The sequence below is a fragment of the Parasteatoda tepidariorum genome, chromosome X2 (genome assembly GCF_043381705.1).
Source record: "Parasteatoda tepidariorum isolate YZ-2023 chromosome X2, CAS_Ptep_4.0, whole genome shotgun sequence".
In the NCBI taxonomy this organism is placed as follows: Eukaryota; Metazoa; Arthropoda; class Arachnida; order Araneae; family Theridiidae; genus Parasteatoda; species Parasteatoda tepidariorum.
In genome coordinates this window covers 4,156,317-4,180,238 of record NC_092215.1, presented here as the reverse complement: position 1 = coordinate 4,180,238, position 23,922 = coordinate 4,156,317, and the positions used below count along the sequence as shown (strand labels likewise).

The 23,922-nt window shown below is 27.6% G+C and overlaps 1 protein-coding gene across 4 annotated transcripts in view; it reads left to right on the top strand.

The window, feature by feature from the left end:
* LOC107449378 (HEAT repeat-containing protein 6) overlaps window positions 1-23,922 on the top strand; it is a 139,123-nt gene that overhangs the window by 99,941 nt on the left and 15,260 nt on the right. For 3 of the 4 annotated variants that reach the window (XM_016064886.3, XM_016064884.3, XM_071188391.1), the window contains 7 exons: window positions 809-874; window positions 1,462-1,596; window positions 6,098-6,220; window positions 6,492-6,619; window positions 6,700-6,845; window positions 11,076-11,233; window positions 23,460-23,675. In XM_016064886.3, coding sequence (XP_015920372.1) covers window positions 809-874; window positions 1,462-1,596; window positions 6,098-6,220; window positions 6,492-6,619; window positions 6,700-6,845; window positions 11,076-11,233; window positions 23,460-23,675 — 972 coding nt within the window. The remainder of the gene's footprint in view (window positions 1-808; window positions 875-1,461; window positions 1,597-6,097; window positions 6,221-6,491; window positions 6,620-6,699; window positions 6,846-11,075; window positions 11,234-23,459; window positions 23,676-23,922) is intronic. The other variant, XM_016064885.3, reaches the window with a different exon arrangement.

The following is a 23,922-nucleotide window of genomic DNA, read 5'->3' as shown; positions in this document are numbered from 1 at the left end:
TTCCTTGTTAGCTTTTTTTTTTTCTAGCAAGGTCTAAAAAGAAAAAAACTAGAACTATGATCTTGCTCCGAAGAAGAAACTATTATTTTTTCTTCAGAGGTATCAGATTATTTCTTCTTGATTATATTATACAGATTATTATTTTAATTAATAAAATTTCTTAAGATGGGCCAGTTTTAAATTCATCCCATCATAGTCTACGATCAAAACTTAACTAAATTTATTGGTTTTTCTGAAATTAACAGTGTAGTTGAATTATAGTAATATTTGGGCTCCAAATTGGAATTTCCGAAGTTTGGCATTTCGTCAGTCCCGTGAGTGTTGGATTTGGGATCCTATTACTTCCTTTTGTCTTCGCTCCAAATACAATTGCTAAGGCGCTAAGCAGATTTCTAGCTTGCGATTTTTCTTTAAGCTGGGGTTGGATACAAGATGCATACCTTTTAAATTTTCTCCTTATGCGATGTTTTTTTAAAATTATTATTTCCTTTATTTATTTTCTTGCAGGCTGCTGCCGAAAGTTTACTAAGAATTGGCAGCAGATCGCGATACAGGCGAATATTTCGTCGACTTCGTTATTAATTTTTTTAATAGTCTTTCTCTCAGCCAATTATTTAATCTTAAACAACTTTCCTTGATAAATGTTTTTGCTACTAAAAATATTTCGTCAGAAGCGCCGCATGTAGGAAGAAATTTTTTTTTTATAGTGCTGCGGCTCTTTCGCCGAAAAATACGGTAATAAAAAAATATATAAATATTCGTTGCAATATAAAACATTGTAAAATGATATTTTTTGTTTGCTTTATAGCTTGTTGATGTTATTGGTCGCTGCACTAATGATGTATCTAATTTAGAAGAAAGTATAAGTTTGTTAGTAAGTATCTATTTTCAAATTTACTTCTTTTTATACAATGCAGTGAAACTTTAAAAATTATTTATCTCTTATTTTTATTTTAGTTATATTGTTACAGGTCATTTTTCAAGAACACTTTTTAAAATCTAACATTAATTTCACCTTAAAGCTAAAATTTTTTTGTTTAATTTGATTTATTTTTCCTTTTGGTTCATTTAAAGTATGGAGAAATGTTTTTTACTCCATATGTTTTAGACTTTTTATTTGTTGTCAAGATGTAGTTTGTCTAAAGTAAGAACTCCCCTAGCCATTCGTTTGATGACTATGGTAACAAGATATAACTATTTCAAGTAGGGGTATGGAGTCATTGCTTAAGACAGGTGTCTGCAAGAGAAAGGTAATTTTTTCTTCGGTCTTCTGTGCTATCCCTAGAGTAAAAAGAAGCCACCCTCCCTGAAATGCGCTATTCTGGTTTCCATAGTAATAGACAGCCTCAGACTTTGTGGCGGGGGGAGTTATTACTGTAGACAAACTATACATGATTTCAGCCAACTAATATAAGCCAGATTTAATAAACATTTGGTTTAATATGACTTCTTTATTTTCAGTCTTCCGAAATTTTTTTAAATGCAGTGACAAAACCTTTGATAACATGTTTGACCAATGAAGAGCAGAAACATTTACAAGCATCTGTTTGTGATTGCCTTTCTACCCTGCCTGCCAAGGATTTTGCTTTGTTAGATGTGAGTATGAAATATTTTTGCAAAAAGATTTTTAAGACCTTATTGGAGTGTGGATACAATCATTATAGGGTGATGATAAAATATTGACATTATTCGTTAGTTCTATGAATCCTTGATTTTCCAAACCTTTTTCAATAATTATATTTAACTACTGATAGTTGACAACAGTCATAGGTATTCTATCAAAGTTGCTTGAATATTTCATAGAAAAAATAATTGAAAATTAGAAAAAGAATGTATTGTAAGCAAGAATCATTTTTAATATTATCAATTTTCAATGAAATAATATAGTCTGAAGCTATCATGCCTTTTTATTGAACAGTAAACCTAAACCAAATCTTTTTTTTTCTTTATGTAATTTTCTTTTGACCCTAAATTAGTCAAATTTATAATCTTAATTGAAAATAAGTATTTTTAAAGCAGATAAATCTTTAGATATAATTTTTTTTTGTCGCAAAATTTTAACTAAGAGCAATGAAAAAAAAACTGAGGGAAAGAAAGAATTTTTAAAAATAAAATCTCAATAGAATAAAAAATAGAAGTGTTTTAATTTAGTCAAATTTAGTTCAAATTATTTTAATTCTGTCAAAATGTTTCAATTATTTAGTGACAATGTTGCTTTTTGTGTTATTTAATTAAAAGATTTTATCAACTTTTAAAGTTTGTTTCGATTTTGATTGTGATTTTCCTCAATTTAGAATAACACCTACAAAGTAATTGTTCCTATCTTATCAGTTCAGCTGCAGTGAAATAACATCATTAAAAAAATTTTTGTAAAATTGTTTTCATAAAATAATAGTTCATTTAAAAACATAGGGTCAGACCTCTATTTAACAAAGTCGCTAAATCCCAATAAAAAGTTCTTTATATGAAAAATTCGTTAAATAGAAAATCACCATTCGAAATACTTTAACAACACAAAACAAGTTTTAAATTCATAAACACAAGACATAATTAAAATAGCAATTGATAAGCTTTTATCTTGTAAATTATCTACTATCATTTCAAATGATTTTAGCATTTCATTTGGTGATTTCTGACTTCATCTTCTTTGTCTCCTTTTGCAATTTATTGCTGTATTGTTTTAATTTTCCACAGTGTCCAAAATATCCGATTCAGTTAATATTTCTGTGGTTGCAGCTTCAGAATCAATAAAAAGAAAATCATTACACAGTACATCATTAATTTCGTGGTTCTTTCTTATTTGTACCCACATTTTTTTAAGTTATTCTAAACGATTATCATCCTCCACACTTTCCAAATTCTCCTCTCTGACTAAGAATCCAGCTTTAGCAAAACTTTTACGAAAAGTACAGTCTGTAACATCATAGTTCCATGCTTTAGAAATTTCTGGCATGGATTCCTGTGTGAAATGCAAGCAAAAAGGGAAAGGGATTTTACCCCTTTATCTAAAAGTTAAGTACGACTGTATTTTAATCTTATTTTTCCTATTTTATCTTTATTTACTTTTATTTCACAGAATAGTATATGGGTAAATAATCATTTAAAATAATACACCAATGTGATGACAGTCTAATGTTTTTTCCTCATCCTTAAAAATAAGTTAGAGATTATGAACTCAGGGGCATTGAGATGGGCTGTGACGTTCTTTTTCATTATTTGGCAAAATTTTTTTGGCTATTCGGCATATTTATGAAAATTCATTTTCCCACATTTTATTTCAAACACCAATAAAACTATTAAGTATTACAACTTTATTTGACTTTTTCGCTGAAGAAAAAGAAGAATGCATAATTATTGTTTAAGTTATCTATTTTTAAATTCTTACATGTCCTTCAACAAATCTTGGCCAGTGAAAAGCATAGTGTTCCTATTTCCCAATGCAAAGAAGCCAGCTTCTTCATCAAAAATACCGATTCAAAAATTCCTAAAAATGAAAAATTCAAAATGAACAACAATGAATAGATAAATACAGTTTTATAGGCAAACATTGCGTAAAGTTAAATAAAGGTTTTTTGAGGAAGCTTATCTAAATTTTTAAATACATAAAAATATTCTATGAAAAGACTGTGTAAACAATACCAAATTGAATGTTCATTTTATGTTCATTATCATACTATAACATTATGTCAAGATAAGATCCCCACCGTCCCCTCTTCAGAAGTTATTACCAAGATTGCTTCTCACTCTCATAACTAAAAAAATTATTGAATCAAATATTATTTATAAACGTTGTTGAACAGCCGACCCAATTTTTGGGTTTATGACTGCGGTGTAACGTCCCTTTTCTGGAAGGGGACGCTTCTCCTCTGGAATGCAGGAAAAGAGGGAGATTTGTTTTCGAAAGAGCACAACTGAGTCCCCTCTCCCCCTTCTTTTCTATGCAGCTGGCTAGTAAAAGAGGTATTTCCTAGAATCTTTTTACTAGAGTGTTAGGGAAAGAAGAAATACTGTGAAAAAGGGTATACGCTGCAAACGTTAACATAGACAGGGAGTCACTTTCAGTCATGCAAGAAAAAATAAAGAGAGCCCAATCGGCATGCTGCTCCTTTATGCTTGATTGATAGCCAATGGTCAGAAAGAAAATAAGAATTTCTCACTTCCCCGCCCTCAACTTGAATGACAAATAAGGAGGATATTAATTTTTCTCCTCCACCTCCAAGGTGGGTACCTTAATGAATGACGAGAATTTCCCCTTCTTACTTGAATCGTTCTAGTTCAAAATGACGGAGAGAGCAATTAATATTTTCATAACTGTCAAATTTTTTTTCTTTTCTATATTTTAACTAATAATTATTTTTTTTCTAATATTTTGATTTTGATTGATTAGATATAATTCTAATACTAAAACATTATTGCCCAAAATATAATGTTTATTTATTTTTTGCTTCTTAGATTCAGATCGTTTTAGGCTTTGTTTGCCATGAAGATCTATTATACGGAAAAATCTAACAAGTCCCACCTAATCCGGATACGTAACTTTTCTATTTGTATCCAGATCACGACTACTATTTTGTTCAACTCTGTAGCCTTGTAATTTTGAACCCAATCCAAAAGACAATGAAACCCCTGGACCAAGTATTGGGAGAAATTTGCCTTCGTGGTGGAACTAACTCACCTTTGATTTACATGGAGAGAAAAACCTCCCATGGTTAGCCTGTTGGCTAGGGGATTCTGAACTCATGATCCGTCTACCACTGAGAATATTTAATTAAATTGCTTTAGAAATACAAATACGTTAATTACGGCTTTTGTTGGAGATTTGTTGTATGGTTTTTGTTGTTTTGCTGAATCATGGTTTTTGTTGAAAAGAAAATGAAAAAGAACCGCTATAATAAACATTGTGAATGGTAATCAAGAAAGCACATTTATTTATTGTTGATTTTTTATTTTAATTTTGAAATGATAAGTTCTATATGGGAAATACTAATGCAATGTTTTATAAATGCATGTCCTATTCTTAATTTATTCAATGTATTAACAAAAGAAAGTTTATTTTTTTCAAATTGTATTACCTTTTATTCACTTAGCACTTTATTTCAATGAAAATATCTGAAATGTGAATTAAATTATTGAATATAATTACAAATTTGAAAATTTGTTAAAAGAAAAATTCTAACAGTGTGAAGACTAGTGGTAATAATAAGTTATAATAAAATGTTTTTAATAAATTAAAACTGTACATTAGAATGTTAGAAAAAATGTTTATTAAATTTGGCAATTCATTGTTTCAAATATAATAGGTTCAGTTACACAGGTTTGATCATTCAGATAGCTCTACCAGGTTATTATATTGGTTTATGTATAAAACATTTTTTGAATATGTAATGTCTTGAAAATTTTTATAAGAGAAAAGTTTTGGAACAGTGGCTATTGGTCTGTGTCATCTTAACAATAATCATAAAAGAAGCAAATTACTAAAGTATGTAAAATAAAAACAACTTGTTTTGATCATGCTAAAATAAAATCTTAATGGTTTGAATATAATTAACATTTATGGCAGTTAAAGTTGCAAGATCAGACACACTTTTTCTGAATAAACTCCTCTTTTTTCAGCAAATATAGACCCTCAAAATGTGGGGTGCAATCATAAAAATTTAGTCCCAATGGAATAGGTGGTTGAAAGTTTGTTTATTTTCCTATTTGTCTGAAACTATTCATGCCTAAAAAAAAGAAGCAAAGGATTAAATAAATAATCCCAGAAAACTGAAGCAGTAAGATATTACCTGATTGCGGCAAAAATTGAGAATTTGAAGCATGTCGACTGTTATTTCCTATTTATATATTTTTGAAGTGAATGAAATTTTTGATTAGGTAATGGGTAACCTACCTAATTTGAAATGACAAAATAAAAGGATTCAAAATGCTTGAAAAGCTCTTGAGAAATTAAAAATACAGGTCTTTTAAATTTTAATTTCTCAGTAACTGTCTGATTTATATTGTTCAAAATTTAGTTTCCATGTAAAATATTTTGTTACGAAGTTAGTTTTGTTTATCTATTAGTTGTATAAAAAATAAATTGTTTTGTATTTTCTTTTAGTCTAGACTGCAGATTCTCTATGTTAGTATCCTCTTAGGTTTAACCTCTGATTCTAATGCAAATACTAGAGGTTCTGCCATCCGATGTTTGGGAATATTTTGTTTGTTTCCATCTTTGATTGAGGTATGCATTATTTAAAAACAGTTAATTCATAAATTTAAATTTCCTTTTTAATGTTTATATGAAATCACATTTTCGTATGTTAAAACTTATTAGTTCAAAGGATACTTATTAATTTTCCATTCGTGTTAAAGTTTCGGTTTGAAACTATTTTACAATTGATCTTCCTTTTATTTTGTTCTGTAAAGATGAACATTTTATGATTGGGGAAATTATTTTAAGAAGAAAAAAATATGTTAACCCCTTAATTTTATATTTATTTATATATTTTTAGGATGCATCCTTTTACGATGATTTGAGTAGAATTCTTGTCAAAACAGTGAATGATACAAATGTAAATGTGAGATTTAAAGCATCCTGGGCCCTGGGCAATCTCAGTGATGGTTTACTTTTGAAGAGGAGGTAACAATTTTTCTTTAGTCCAATTACATTGTTTCTCTTCATTGAAAATCTTATTCATGAGATTTTGAAAATCTTTTCAGAGATTTTGCCAATGAAATGTCAGCCGAGTTATTTTATTCAATCTGTATGGGATGCATTGAATACTCAAAAGATTGTGACAGAGTAAAAGCGAATGCTGTCAGAGCATTGGGAAACTTTTTGCTTTTCATACCTCGCCAATATTTAAGTAAGAAAATCAATGGATGGATGTGACAGTTTAGTGTATAATATTTCTGATTCAAATACTGAAATTGTTTGAAAATGTAGAGGAAATCTCTTAAAGTTTATATTTGAAATATCGTTTTGTTATGAGTCAAAATTAATTATCCCCTATAAAAACACATCATACTATTATTCATCAATCAAAAACTAGTTAATATTTTGACTTTTTTTAATTATCTAAAAATAATAATGAAAAAAGCTAGCCATTTTAAAACTTTAATAATCTTTTTTGTAACATCACTTTAAACACTTTTTTTTATTCAGGTGTTCACTTGCCTGGATAATAATAAGTAAAGTAAACATGTTCATGCACATAAATCAGACATCTGAAAATATTAGCATTAAAGTATATCTCATCTCCTGGAAAGTGCTGTATATTTTTGTTTTATAAGCATTTTTTTGTTGAAATTAATTTATTATATTGTGATGCCCCAGTAGGCATTACATATTTCTCAGCTTTTAAAATTTCTTTAATTTAAACATTTTTAATTACATTTTTATTAAATTAACCAATTATTTAATTTTTATCATATTTTATAAAAGCGAATATTAAATATTTTATTCTTTTCTTAACAATCAATGTAACGACTAACTCTTTTTTTTTTTTAATACTACAGTAATTTCCGGTAGATAGGCCGCAGCTTATATGGGTTATTCTCACTGAAAAGGTATAAATAGACTAAAAAAATTTATTAAATTAAAGTAATTAAAAAAGTTATAAAAACTACATAAATTCCTTTATTTTTGCTATATGTCCTTATAATAATGGTCAAGTTTTCTATTTTATTTTTTACTAGATTTAAAATATTTTAAATTCTGCCTTGTCCACGGAGGAGATGTAATAGTCAACGGAGGAGACATTTTATGTTATAAAATATAAAATGTCAATGAAGACTAATTTTTTAATTATTGGGTACAACTGATATGAGTTTAACATTAATAAGTAAATAATAAAATATTTCATTATTAGAGATACAACTACTTCCGATTAATCATGTTGCTATGAAAGGAAACATCAATTTTTAACCTAGGTGTACAATTTTATAAGTTACTCTTACTGAATATTAATAAATTAAAATGTAAAGACTATTGAAATAAAAATTCAGACTCCACATGAAAGTTGAGTATTGAGGGTACTCTTTTATGAACATTTTATGCAAGTTAAACTTACTATCATCCAAATAACGTTTTTGTTTTTTCTCTTTTCTTCTTGTTATTGTTTCTTTTTTCCCTGGGCACAAACGGCTTGCTCTATCAATTTCTAGAAATTTAAGTACAGTAGGGAACCGATTATCTGGAACGATCGGGACCATCGCTATTCCGGATAACTGATTTTTCCGGTTTTCTGAATCGCTACAAAAAGCCGTTTTTTTTATTGTTAAACCCACTAAAAAAATACTATTTGGAAATTATCTTAAAAAGAAGAAAAAACGAAGTAATACACTAATGATTATTTCCAAAATGATAGTAAGGTAAACATCTTTCCAAAAAGAAAGAAAAATCCTAAAATCTTATCAGGAAAAAAAAATAATAATTTCAAAAAATGGCAGGAAAATTTATCGAATTTCGTTCCGGTTTTCTGATTTACAGATAACGGATTCTGTACTGTACATTTAATCACAATTTTTCTGTAAAATCTTTTTCTGATACAGATTTCAAAGTTTCTTGCTCTTTTTTTTTTTTTCTTTCTTCAAACAATCTAGGGTTGGTTTTCTTTTAATTTCTGTCTAGCTTGTCTCATACTACGTTTTTTCTTGTTCCCTTCTCTTTTGCATTTGAACATTTGATTGCTTTCTTTTTTTACATTTTGGTTTTGCCATTTTTTTCCTGAAATTTGAAGAGAAAAAAAAATGTTAAACATCACAGAAATTATTTAGAAAAATTGCCAATATTTATTTCTCCGATAAGAAAAAGTTAAACTTGATTAATTTTCTTCAAAAATACAAACAAATTAACACATTTGTTCCATTTTAAAAAATATCAATTAAAAGAAAATAGTTTTTTAATTATTAAAATTGTATTATGGTTATCTAACACATTGTCTTTTCCATTGACTGTGTCTTTTCCTCCGTGGACTTGTTATGTCCATGGAGGAGACAAAAACTAGTTCTTGAATTTTTCTGATTTTTAATTTTAAAGTTACAGAAATGGGGCAGTTCTTTTTTTTTAAATATACTATTTTTGCAATCTAAAATTCATCTATCAAAAATAAAATAATTTTCTCTTACCTTCTTTATGATGTCCACGGAGTATACGGCGAGAACTTTGCTAAACCCCAGTTGAACACAACAATCGAAAACTGACACCAAAGAAAACAAAAACAACTGATAGTTAACATTATAAAATGAAATGGTTATCTTTCCCAGCAGCTGTCTTATAGGGATTTCGCATATGCTGCCCTTTATCGCATATTTACGGAACTATATTAATTGTCCATGGGGGGAGATTTCATTTTTGATGGACAAAGTTTGCTAGTCATTTATTTTATAAAAATAAATTTTTTTTAAAAAAATATTAAATAAAAAGTTACTATAAACATTTAACTAGGTAAAACTACAAAATTCATTAAAATAACATTTAAATTGTTTAACAGCCATTAAAAATTATTTTGTGTCACAGACGTAGGGACGTCCACGGAGGGGATTTTGAAGTTATGTTTATTAAAAAATAAGAATGAAATATTAAATACATTTAGCAGAAATGCGTATGATTTGTAAGTTAGAACTTCACGAAAAATGATGAAGAAAAATATTAAGAAATCTGCTGTATTTCCTAATATTTATTACTAAGGGACTTAAAAAATCACCTTTTTGTGAGAATGACCCATATGTGCTTAAAAGTTTTTGTGTCATGATGTGTGGCCTATACGAAATATTCATTTATCCCAAACCATATGTAATAATTATTCTATCACGGTGGATTTATTAAAAAACAGATGTTTATCAAAAATTTTCTGAAATTACGAACCTATTTCGCAATGTTTGCTCTGAAAACGTTTTTCTTTCTTATTTTTTTTCCATTCAAATTTAGTTTGATTAAAGAAGTTTTCGATTGACAAAATGACGTCATCTGCAAATGGTGTTACAAATTCAGATTTGTAACTTAAGAATATGTAAACTTAGTACGTTTAGTTTTTAACTTACTTTCTTCTTATCTATACTTTCTTTATAAATATTTTATTTTCAAATTATCCCAAAACTAGAAAGTAAACTTTTTTTGTTCTATGCATCGATCTGATTTCAGTAGATACTTCCAGTTTTATTTCCTTTTTATTTATTTTTCAACGCTGATTAAAAATTTCTGCCCCTTTTACGAGCCAATGCATTCAATATATAAGATATAGAAATTTTTAAAAAAAATAATAAATGCTTCTGCGTTAAATAAACGCTCCTATGAAAAAGAAATCATAGGAGTTTTGTTGGTTATGATGATAAAAACTTCTACTGTGCTGGTACCTGGTAAACATTCAAATTATAACCCATTTAGGTATTATAACATTTAAGAAGTAAAATCATACAATTTTTTGATATCACAAGATACCATTCTAACTCAAATTAATATGTAAATAAAAACAAATGTATTTATTTTTGAAACTAAATTTTAAGAAACATAAATTCAAGGTAGAGTGAGTGAACCTCTCCCAGCAAACACCGGAAAAAGTCAAATAAAGGAACACGAAAAAATATAAAGACAAATAAGTAGATTAGAATGTATTATGTAGAGAATGAATGCATGTATTATATGGATTATAAATGTATTATGTAGAATGATGAATGTATTAGGTAGATTAATGTAGAGAGCTCTTTGATGATACTACCTCATGTCGCATTAAAAATGATGCTCTCAATAATTTATTTTTAAGAGTTAAATTTTAAAAAAAAGCTATTTTAGAAAAATGAAACCTCATCTTTTAAACTCAAACTTTTTATGATATAATATTAAATGCAAACTTAAACAAAAAATATAATTGTTTATTTAAAATATTTGGTTAATTCTTTTTTACACAGATTTATGTTAGTTAGAATCATTTTTATAGACACTAAATTTTATGTCTTTTTATGACACCAACAGAAGTGGCATTTCCCTACCAAGAAAGTGACACTGACTAAAATTAAGGCCCTTTAATACACTTTTTATGTTGTCATTCTAATAAATCCAAATGCATTATACTAATATACAAAATCTTTGCATTTAGGTTCCCTCCAAATTCTAGAGTTGATTGGAAAAGCCTGTGAAACTTTATTGTGTGCTTTATCAGCCAATTTTATGAAAGTGTGTTGGAATGCTTGTTATGCATTAAAGAGCATGATGAGAAATGATAGTCTCTTGGAATTATCTGCTCTCATCAAAATGGTATTTCTCTTCTTTTTCCTTAACTGCTCTTTTCATACAAAATGAGCAGATATTTCAGGAGAGTGATATGGCATCTATTATACAGCAAGGACTCCCACGGCCCTTAAAAATACTTAATTTTGGTTAATCTCAATAGTTATTAAAAACAATGTTTTCAGTCTCACAAAAAATTTTTAAAAGTCATTCTTTTGCCCTTAAAATGAGTCTGTGCATTGAGGGTAGAGCATTTTGAAAGACAAGAAGAGGTGTGTAAGCAGCCTTAAGCAACAGAGAAAAAACATGACCTTTTATTATTGATATATAGGTATCTTCATTAATATATTCTTCTTTTTGCTTAGAATGAGACCACATGAGGAGAGTAGAGCATTCTGAAAGTAAAGAATAGAATGTGAAACAGAGGAATAATGCTCATGAATGAGATTAAGCTTCTTTTGCAAGGGGGGGACTGTTCTAAAATACTTAAGTATAATAACTACACTGTCAAGAGAAGTAAGAGTGTTGTACTAAATATCATCAATCATTCCCTTCCTCACCCCCTACATAGTTGTTTCTTTTCAATCATAGCTCAGTGAAAAAGGGTGACTCATTGAGCACCTGTTTTCTTATCATCTGGCCTTTAAGCAGGGGGAGTCATCATGTCTGTTGATTGCTTAGTTAAAGAGAGTTAAAACAAATAATTTTATTTGTCTTCTTTGATTCTCAGAAATCTCTGAAAGTACTCCCATACCTGCCAACTCTTCCGGTTTTCCCGGAAGATTTTATTTTCATATTTAAAGTGCTAGCGAAATTCATGTTATTTCACTAAACTTTTTGAATTATAATAATAATTTTAAATCAGTTTGACCACCACTGCATATAAATAATTACAACAAATATATAAAAGCATATTAGCCCTTTCGATAGTGAATTTCAACCTGATTAAAGTATAAATATATTTTTGAGGAAGATAGTTTTTCGGTAATTGTTTTACTACCACTTGGAATATCCATTCTCGAAAAGAGTGAATGTTGGCACTTATGCACTCCCTACAGGGATTGCAGAACTCCTATTTTTCCTATTATCTCTGTGGCCCTGCTTTTTTTCTTTAAATCTTGTTATTTCCTATTTTTCCTTATTTTTTAAAAAATTATCTGTCATTTCTGCTATTCCCCCTTTGAACACAGTGACAGCCAAAGAAAGGGGAATAATGACTCAAAGTCAAGTACAGTATAGGACCTAAAATCCAGCATTCACGGGACTGACGAAATGCCGCATTTCGGAATTTGACGAATTTCGGATCTCTTCCGGAAATTCCAATATTTCGCCCACCTAATACAATATTTCAATTATCTTGTTAATTTCGGAAAAATCAATAAATTTAGCAAAGTTACGATTGTAGATTCTGATGGGATGAATTTAATACTGTCCCATCATAGGAAATTTTAATAATTAAAATAATAAATTTCCTTACAGTAATTTCGCGGAGATGTGCCGCGGCGTTATTGATTTAAAACTTGAAAATCTAGTAGGAAGGCGTATCTAATGGGGCGGCCTATATAGTATTACTTTTTTTTTCTTCATTAAGAAATTTTGCTTTTTAGAAACCCCACTGGAAATTTCATCATAATTTTTTTCCACCTGTTACTGTGCTTTTATTATTTTTTTTTTCATGCTTAATGTTACTCCAAAGAATGGTCAGAGCACCTGGAATTTTCCCCTCCCCAATCCTTTCTTGGAATCACTTTCTGAAGACCATTACCCAAGTAGCACATAATATTATATAACATCAGAAAATTGGCAAAATCTAACGTTATCTTGCACAACTTCTAATATTAGAAAGATACAAGAGGTCGCTGTTTGCTCAGCCTTATATAATATTAGATTCTATACAAACTAATATTGTCTAGGGTTCGCCATAATATTATTTTGCATTAGTTTTGATGCTATATAATATTAGATTTTGAATTTTCTGATATTATTTTGCTTCGCTTTTTATTTTTTTGGAGTAAGCAAGAGGAAGATATGGATAGTAGTAGAATAATTCGGCGATATAATTTTACTTAATTTTCTGTATTGTTGTGAAGCAATAAAACATAGAACAATAGTTTTATGTCATTCCATGCATTATTTACTTAGCAATACAGAAATACTAAATAAAATTATATCAGTGAATTGTGCTACCTTCCATTTTTCTCCTTTTACTCCAAAGTATATCTTATGTTCAGCTGATTGCAACTTTTATTGTTGTTTTTTTTTATTTTTTATTCATACAATGGGTATTCTGACAAATTTTATATCATTAATAATTTTCAAGTCTATAATTTTAAAATGTACTCTTAATTTTTTTAAAAAAACTTGGCTTATTTTATCAAAATCTCAATTTAATTAGTTAGTTCGTAATAAATATATATATTTTAAATGTGTAACTTAAGCCATTTGTAATTTCACAATTATCATTCATTATTTATATTCTGAAATTATATAATAAAAACCACACTATATAATTATAAAGTTATATATTTACATTTGAACTGAGTGGAAATTTAAACTTAAAATTTTTTTCTTCTTATAATATTAAAATAAAATTGTTCAATTTTTAAGTTGTCATTTTTTGCAATAATTGACACAATAAAGAATTATCTTTCATTATTTATATTCTGAAATTATATAATAAAAACCACACTACATAATTATAAAGTTATATATTTACATTTGAAGTGAGTGGAAATTTAAACTTAATTTTTTTCCCTTTATAATATTAAAATTTTTCGATTTTTAAGTGGACATTTCTTGTAATAATTGGCACACATAAAGAACAAAATTTAAAAATATTCAAATTACTTACTTCAACAAATTTACACATATTTCTTCCCCTTCTCTTTTCACTGGAATTGCTAACAATCTTTGCAAAAAATTTACATAACATTTTAATTTCAAAACTGTCAGTAAATATTATGTGTTATCTAAATTAAATTTGCACAAACATATAATTGCATACAAGAATGAGACGAAAAAATAATAAATTTTTTTACATTATCTTTTAAAAGTTGCCTTTAGTATTAATGATCAAAATTTGACTACAATCAATTACTCTTTTGAGAAAGTTACTATAACAAAATGGATTTTTGATTAAGACAATTCCATTCCTCGTTTTTCTCTGAGTATATAGTATGTGTTATGAAGAATTAGCCTTAAAATATATATATATTATGCATTTAAAAAAGTTGCTTTTGCAAAGAACCTTATATATAAAAATTTAAGCAAGATTCTTCTCTGATTTAAATTTTCTGTTTTTTTACAATAATGTAAATAAATGTTCTGCTAAATCTTAAATATTAAGCCAAATAAATTTTTACTATTATCATTATTTTACAATTACATTAATTTAAACGTCATAAAAATATATATACACTTATCTCAAATTTGAACTGCAAAATTGAAGTAATAAATACAATGCTAGTAGTATAATTGCTCATAAGTTAGAGTTAATGTTTAACAATGATGTTAAAATAAAATTGCTTCTGATATCTTCAAAATTTCTCGAATTTTCATAATACTTAAACATAACTATAATGACTAGAATAAATTACACAATGCAGTAGTTAAGAATAAAAAAATAAATCAAATCAAATCATGACAAACATTTCACTACTTAATTATTTTATTTTAAAACAAAACACAATATAAATATAATTTCACTTAACTCTAAAAGCAATACATTCCTATTATCATTGTTTAATATAATCTTATCACTATTCTTTTGTTAAAATATAAATTAAGAACACGTATTTGTAATTAAATAAAATTATTTTTATTTTTATTTCAAAAAGCAATAGTAGGACCATGAGTTATCATTTTAATTATTATTATTTTTAAATTAAAAAAAATTCCAAAACTTTACAGTCATTTCATACAGTTTAAAGTTTTTCTTCAATTCAATTTTTTGTTTTTGTGCAACTGAACTATATTTCAGAGCAATAAACTGAAAATCTTTGCTTTGTGGAAAGATTTTATAAAATGGTCCACAACAGTTGCGCAGATCACACAAACACACAGCAAGGATGAATCGCACAGGGATGCACCTTTATTCAAACTTTCAGCTCCAGCAGATTTAAAGAGAACCTCCAGTCGTTTTGTTTTCTGTCAGGATCAAATATATGGCTCCCAGTTTTCTACCAGAATATTAATTTCCGTTTGCATTGTACAGCACCTAATCTCAAAAGTGAATGCCTCCTTCATGGTAGATAAGCTTGTTTATCCAGCAGACGAAGCTAAAATTATAAGAGAAAAAAGTTAACTTTACATTGAAAGCACTAAATTTAAATCTCTACATTACTTTATACTGAAAACATTAAATTAAAGTAAATTTAAAACTATTAAGCATTGAATATTTCTTTAAAATTTAAATCATTTCATTTGAAAATGTTTACAATTTAATGGGTAGATTTCCGTAACAATACCTGCAGCAAAAAATCTCAGTATCACCGAGCAAGAATAGAAAAAATTTTCACTAATAACCGCTTTCAAATAATAATTTTATTCTTTCGTAATTATTATTATTTTTTAAAAAAAGAAGAAAGCATAGTTCAATACGCTTAAGCCATTTTCAATTAAAGTAAATATTCAAGTATATATACAGATACAAAAATATATCAAATTCAATACTTTTTAATTTTTTTTAAAGATTAAGTACAATGACACCTAACTAATAAAATATTTTTGTACATTGTATAAGCTCATAGAGCCAATAGGAAATGTTCAAATTTTTTTAAAAACTTCATAAATAAAAATTTTAATACCTTTTAAGCACTGTTCTTCATTTAACGTAAACACACTTTGAATAGACCATATTGTTGCTTATTTTTTAACTATTTGCTATCATTTATAAATTAATATAATTAATCATACATCAAAAACATCTGTCTATATTCATGAAATGAAAATAAAGATATTTAACTCATCATTTTACAATATATTAAACAGGAAATTCAAATAATGTAAAATTGTAATGTAATGGAAATTCAAATAATGTTTTTAAAGATAAAGTTACTTACAGAATAAACATAGTTCAACAGAATAAAATTCCAAATAAAAAGAGAATATAGCTGATTTTTTTGTCTTATCAATAGAAATTTCTTTAAAAAATAAAATAAGATCAGATAATGTATCCCCTTCCCCCCCCAACCCCTTTAAAAATAACTGATTGATTCCTCCTAAACAGCTCCAGTAGAAATGACAGGTGGAGGAGGTGGGGTACACCCCTCTTTTAAACATTTTCTTCTCTCTTTCTAATAAGTTGAGTCACATTGTGTTATTTCCATTGAAGGAGAGGGCATTGTGAGAGTAAAACTTATTTCCCCTTCACTCATTCCTTCTTCAGAATTTTCTTAGGGCACGCTTAGTTATTTCTTATTCTTGTTATTATTAGCTATTTCGTTATTATTAGTTGTTTCGTTATTATTAGTTTTCCTCAAATTGTAAACTGCTATAAATTTTTAAATCTTTTTTTTTTTTTAATAAACTTTTTTTTTTCTTACATTGTTTTACGGATTTCTGTAATCAGTCCAGCTGAGCATAAAAATATTTTTTTGCTGTTAGCTATTTGCTCTTCTGTTTTTTGGCACGGTGCCAACTGGTAAGAACAACTTTATTTCATATCATTTTGTTGCTTTTTTTTTTGTTAAAAGAACTTTTTTCTCGTGAACTCTTTGCTAAGGCATTTTAGGCTATTCTCCCCCCCCCCCTGAAGTAAGTTAGAAATTACGTTACTTGATGTGTTTTAAAATATGGGGTGTTTATAAAGTTCTGGATCCATTTTGAGGTTTAATAACTCATAAAATAATAAAGATAGATTAAAATTAATAACATAAATGGTTAGATAGACTCAAAAAGTTTCATGACCCTTGTCAATCCTTTATAAAACTTTGAAATATTTATAGCAAATTTATATAATTATTCTGAATTTTTTTGATTTACTGCAGTAAACTAATAAATTCACACTTGTCCGTCTAATTTCTTTTGTTTTGCATACATGTGATAAAAATGATTTAATGTGACTTATTAAATAAGCTGAATCATTACTTTAATGATATAGATTAGAACTTTACGAATGAGGTAATTAAGTATATGAAGATTAATTTTATCTTAAAGTATAAGTATGCTTTAATAATGACAAACATATATATATAGAACAAAAGCTTTATTTAAATCAATAAGAAGAAAATATGTAAACAAAAGCAAATAAGCAGAACAATAAATTTAAAAAACAGAACAATAAATTTAAGAAGCATTTTAAACTTAATTGAAATAATAGTATAACCAAAACAGTTATACTCTGCATCTTCATATTTATAGATTTTAAATTTAAAAAACGGAAAATAGTTGAAACAATAAAATAGCTGAAAAAATACAGAAGCAAATAATTTATTTTCTTTTTTGGAGAATTTTCTGTTCTCATTTTGGAATTAAAAATATTTGCCAATCACTGGCTTGCTTCAGCTAGAATTTTAAATTGATAAAATAGAAAATAATAAAAATAGTTCTGAAATCACAGAATGTAAAAAGATAATTGCTCTAGAAATGTTATTACATTCATTTTTTGAAAGAACACCGTAATTTTTAAAGAACAGGATAAAAACGTTTTATATTTTAATAAAGCATGACTGTGAGGGGGGATTTTGTTACAAATTCAGATATTTGGAACACCATGAAATTAGGGGGAAGGGAAAAATCCATTTTGAAAATTCGATAATTTTTGAAGGAAAAAAAAGATAGTTAAAATCATAACTTTCCAGGTGCATGGATACCCTGTGTATTTTACCATGCATGTTGATGAAACAAAATGCTGCACGTTGATAAAATAGTTAATATACATGCAAAAGTAAAACAATAAATTGCTAATAATTGTACAGTAGGCAAATAAATAGTACTACATTTTATTTCAAAACATAACTCCAAATCCAAAATGCAAACAAAAATTTGATAAAAAAATTTCATTTTTAATTTAAAATATTTTCTTACATTTTGTATTTTACCATACATGTTAAAGAAACAATCTTTCTGAAAATGCTGCCAGTTGATAAAATTTTTAATATACATATAACAGTAAATTATTAATTTTCTGTTCTCATTTCAGAATTTAAAAAAATCGTGGATGCCTCGCTTGCTTCAGCTTGAATTTTAAATTAATGAAATAATAACAAAAATTCTGAAATCACAGAAGTTGAAAAGATAACTCGCTCTTGAAATGATGTTTTTTCTTTAATTTTTTTAAAGAATGCCATAATTTTTAAAGAACATGATAAAACATTTTATATTTTAATAAAGTATGACCCGTGGCTGGCGATTTTGTAACAAATACAGATATTCGTAACACCATTAAATTGGGGGGGGGGATATTCCATTTTAAAAATTAGATTATACGAACTATATACAAGTAATATGAACTATATACAAGTAATACAAACTATATACAAGTAAAATAAAATTGTAGTTATATTTTTAAGCACTTTAAAAAAAATATCATAACTAGGCAGGGTTGGAAAGTTTTTGACAATTGACGGTTTTATCTTGTTTTAACTGTTATGTCAAAAAAAAAAACTTTCAGCATTGTTTTTGACAATTGTCAAAAATCATGAAATTTTGAATCATGTAAAATGAATGGCTTTTTCATATGCTACGGACTGACAATAAGGCGAAATAGATTGGGGGTGAATTAATTGTGAAAACGTTGTATAAAACAATGTGAACAGTTTTTTTTTTGCATAATTCGTAGCGAAAATCAACATGGTAAAGGAAAAATCTCATTTTAAAAAAGAGCACTTTTTAAGAACACCAAATGAAAAAAGCACCTTTAAGGGCTTTTAAAAAAAGAAAATGGAAAATAAGCACCTTTAAGAACTTTTTAAAAATACTACGCACCCTGCTAAAATTGCAGTTTCTGATGAGATGTACCACAAAATATAATGTAAAGTAGTTGCATTACATCTCCCGATAATGAAATCTAAATAAAGTTTAGAAAGTAAACAAGAAGTTTATGAAGGGAGAAAAAAAGACTATTATTTACATTGCATTTTTAAAAGTTTAAACACATTTTAGATTAAATTGAAGTTTAAAATTTCCTCATTGAATTAAAAATGAAGTTTAAATATTTATTTTTAAAAGTGTTGATGTCAGACATCTTATCAATCATTTTACATTTCACAATAATAATTAAATATTTATTTTTAAAAGGGGTGAAGGAAAACAATCTACTTTACGAAAGCATTAAAAGTGATAATCCTTGTTATAAATCTTTGTAAATTTGAAAATATATTTAGTTAAAAACAAATTTTAAATATTTTTTGCATAAATGAATAAGATAAAATAAATAAACTTAATTTAAAATATACTAGCAAAATAAATATGAAAATAATTTAAATTAAATCAATAATAAATCAAGATAATTATCAATAATAAAAAAGGACTATTTCACTAGAATAAATTATTAAATAAAAAATAGATGAATGTGCATTTTTTTGAAATAAAGGTTTATAACAAGGATTATATATAGCTATGATGTCTACTACAGGTTAGGTTAAAGTTTTAATTAGGTTTAGGTTAGGTTAAATTTAAAGTTTTAATTAGGTTAGGTTAAAGTTTTAATTTTCCTATTTTATTTTATTTTACAGTAGCAGCTTTTAATTTTTTCTTTTGCTTTTCATTACTATGGTCATCAACTTTCATTTTACAATAATTGTTTAGCAGAGTATTTGTAGCAGATTTTAATATAAAATTTAATAATTTTTCGATGTTGTGACCATCACTACACATACCTGTAGTAGACAACATATCATTATTTTGCAATACATTAAGAATAACATTAAGAGAAATATTACATTGATTAGAACATTTTAAAAAATTTTCTTCATAATTAGTATTAACCAATTTTTATACAACAATGTAAGAATGAAGCTCTGCATTTATCACAAACTCTGTTGGATATAGTAACCCACCTCGATCACAAATTTTGATGAGGTTGAATTTAGTTACACAATCCATTTCTTTATCTCGAACCAAAAGATCCCTGCACATAGTACAAGTAGTATGCTTTAGTGCTGCTTGAGCACAATAGCCCGCTAAATATGCTATTACAGGCATTGATGCTTCCACTTTAAAAATATCATTGACATTGACGTTTAAAAAATATAGTCATCAATTGGTTCTTTTTCAGATGAACTGACTTCTTTATCATCAAAAAAGGTGATACTTATATCACCTTTATGATGAGAAGATAATCTAAGTTGTTTGGATAAGCGCAGCTTATTTTCTGTCTCAAACATTTGTCGTACGGAAATGTGATACTGAGAGCCTGCGATACTGCCCAAACCTAGACTCCAACTTGTCAGTCTGGATTTTCCCGGGCAACACATATGACATTTTTAACTCAGTAATGCACTACTGTGTCAGATTGATTATAGCTTCAGTAGTAATTAACAAAGCAATAAGAGTTTCCTTTGTTAGTCTACCACTGTATGAGTCTAATTTACCCCATCATTCTAGCCAATCTAGAAACTTTTGCAAGAAAATATATTTTTCATCACAAGTAAGAGGCTCACACATAGTTTTACCTTTGAAAAGGGTTTTTACATTAACAATGTCCCATCAAGTAGATATAATATCAATGTATTGACTAGTTTCTTTACAGTCAAGTAAATTGTGCTTTGAACCAAGTTCTCGCAATGCAATAGCAGTATTAGCATTGAAAATTTTCAATGCTAACTTTACATTCTGGCTTTCAAGGTTGGATGGCCACAAAGCTTTTCTTGTCAAACCATATCCATATTTTAATAGATTGTTTGATTCTAACTCATATAGTTTACGAATAGAGCCAAAGCTAGCAGTTTGTACCTTTTCGGTATCAGAATCAAAGTGGAGGTAATACATATATTGCCCATTTTTTTTATTGATCCAGTTATTACGAAGGCACTTAACCTCATGTACTGAATCAATTACATAAAAAAGAGGGCGTGGATTATCAAAAGGGTGAGGATAAACATAACTCAGTTTTGGAGGACTGCAGAAAAGGGACATAGCTCTACGATTAATAGCGTTATTATCAGTCGTTACAGCAAAAATTCTGTAACCAATATGTTCTAGACCAATAATAACTCTATTAATCAGAGCATGCAAATTTTTTGCAGTTATAGTAACGACAGGCACAATATGAGCAACAATTTTAAATGAACAAAGTTTACTTTGAATCATAAAGGTATGAGCACTATTTGCTAGACCTTTACTTTAGTATGACATACCCACCATATTCCCACCTTTGTAATCAAATTAGGGTTGAATGTGAATTTCATCAAGCATCAGAGAAACATATCGTTGCTCTTCTTGCAGAGATGAAATCATTTTTTTTTGCATATATTAAAAACATAGAATCACATTGCTCATATTGTGGTGTCGTGTGCAACTTAGCACTAATTTTGAGTAAAGTACTTGGACCAGGTAAGGTTAAAGTACCAGACTGACGCAAGAATTAGTACGCTTGGGGAGAAATGTAAAATAACAAGCAAGAGAGGATTAGAGTATTAGGAGAATACCTAAACCTCTCAGGCTTACACATTAAAAATTTAACTGCTCTAAAATAAAATCAAGGGAAACCTAATGCTTATCCTCAACAATATCCTTCAAAGAAGTCAACAAAGATTCAACAATTTCCAAATAATAAGTAATTGGATGACATTAAATTTAATTGACATTATTTACATGACATTCTAATTGACATTTCAGTAAATTTGAAATAATTATTATTATTCAAACACACACAGGGGTTTGCAAAGCAGCTAAAATGGGGAGTTATGTGATTTGAATAAAATTTTAAACCTAGTAACTGAACACCACCTTGTTGAAATATGACTTAAAATTTTAATTTTTTCAAAATATGTATTTTTCGAGTGCGTACACACTCTTCTTTCAACACTGCAAACTGAGACCTTTTTAATTTCACAGAATTATTTTTCTGTTTAATTCTTCCAGGTATGATATTCATTTATTACAATTATTCGTGAAAATAAAATGTTAATAATGAAAATAAATGTTATTAAAAATTTAATGTCATCGGCAGAAAATAAGTAACCATTTATTGTATTTTAAGGACTGAATTCGATGCCTTAATAATTTTCTGAGTATTCATTAATACCTATTCGAGATGTACATTTTTCAATCCTTATCAAAAATTAATAAAAAAGAATTACATCCAGTGTCATAAAAAATACAGGAGGAAAAAAAAATTAATCAAAATTTTTTGAACCCCTAGTGAAGTCCGATTTTCTTTTTCTTTTTTTTTTCTTTTTTGTATTTACCACCCTAAAGAGTTCCATTTTCCTCTCTACTGATTTATTGGGTATATTCATTATATGTAGTCATACATAGTGATTTATTAGATTCAATATTTATTTTAAGTATTAATATATTTATAACGAATGCTCAGCCTTACTTTATGGTTTCAATATTTTTTCATTTCAAAATTCTTATGTTACTGTTGCAATAAGCTACAGTATAATCTACCTTCCCTTTTTATTCTTCAAAACAATAATTATTCTTAGAAACATTCTTGAAAGATGTCAGTTAGCAAGTACAACAACAATTCAGCTAATTCTATTCATAAAGCTAATTCTATTCTAAAAAGCTAATTCTATTCATCTTTTCCTTCCCCCTCCCCAGAAACTAAATTTTCTTGGAAATGACTCTGTAAAAAAGTAATGATGTAAGTTATCCATAATACCTGGAAATTCCATTGACTATTTTTTATCTTTAGAAATTATTTGTGTTTGAAAGAGGTTAGAAAAATAATACTGAACTGAAGAAAAAAAATAACTGTTTTAAAAAAAAATCATTCTTTTCTTCAATTTTATTATTTTTTCAAATTTATAAGGGATTTTTGACCATAAAGGAACTTTGGTATCTTATGTAAATGTTGCTCAAACCATTTTCAGCAAAAATGTGCAAATCAAGACCCCCATGGGTGAACAACAAATTTTTTTTGCTAGAAAAACTTTTTGAAGTTGGTATATCTTAACCAATTCTATTGAAATTTTGTGTTTTAACATAAATCATGCTGATATACTTATTAAAAAATTTTATTCTTGTACACTTTAGTTTTTAGCATTTTCTTTTATTTGATTTACTTACAAAGAAATCTGTTGCTTTTTGCAAAGGTAGAAAGGTACATTGTGTATATAGAAAAATACTTTTCATATTTTAGGAAACCATACTGCATGCTTTAATCTCTGTCCTTAATAAATCTCCAAATTTCAAAGTTAGAATAAGTTGTGTTCAAGCAGCATCTTCTTTAAAGTACAGGACACAATATGGTGCTGTTTTTCCTCAACTCTGGAAACAGATTTTGCTCTCTTTGCTGTCTGCAAACAAAGATGCCAACTTCAAAGAAATAAAACACCAAGAAAATTTATCTGAACAGGTTCGTATTACAGTAGAGTCTCGAAAATCCGAGGTAATTGGGGCTGACACTACCTCGGATTACTGAAAACTCGGATTTTCCGAAAAAGTAGAAAATTTTTAACAACTACAAATGAAATTAAATAAAATTAACATATTACCTTAAAATCCTTTATTCTTTAGTATAATGACGTAAAAGATTATTTAAAATTTTTTGTTGCTTCAGTGTATTACTTCTCTTTGTTTATGTGATAGTCAGCCAACGCTTC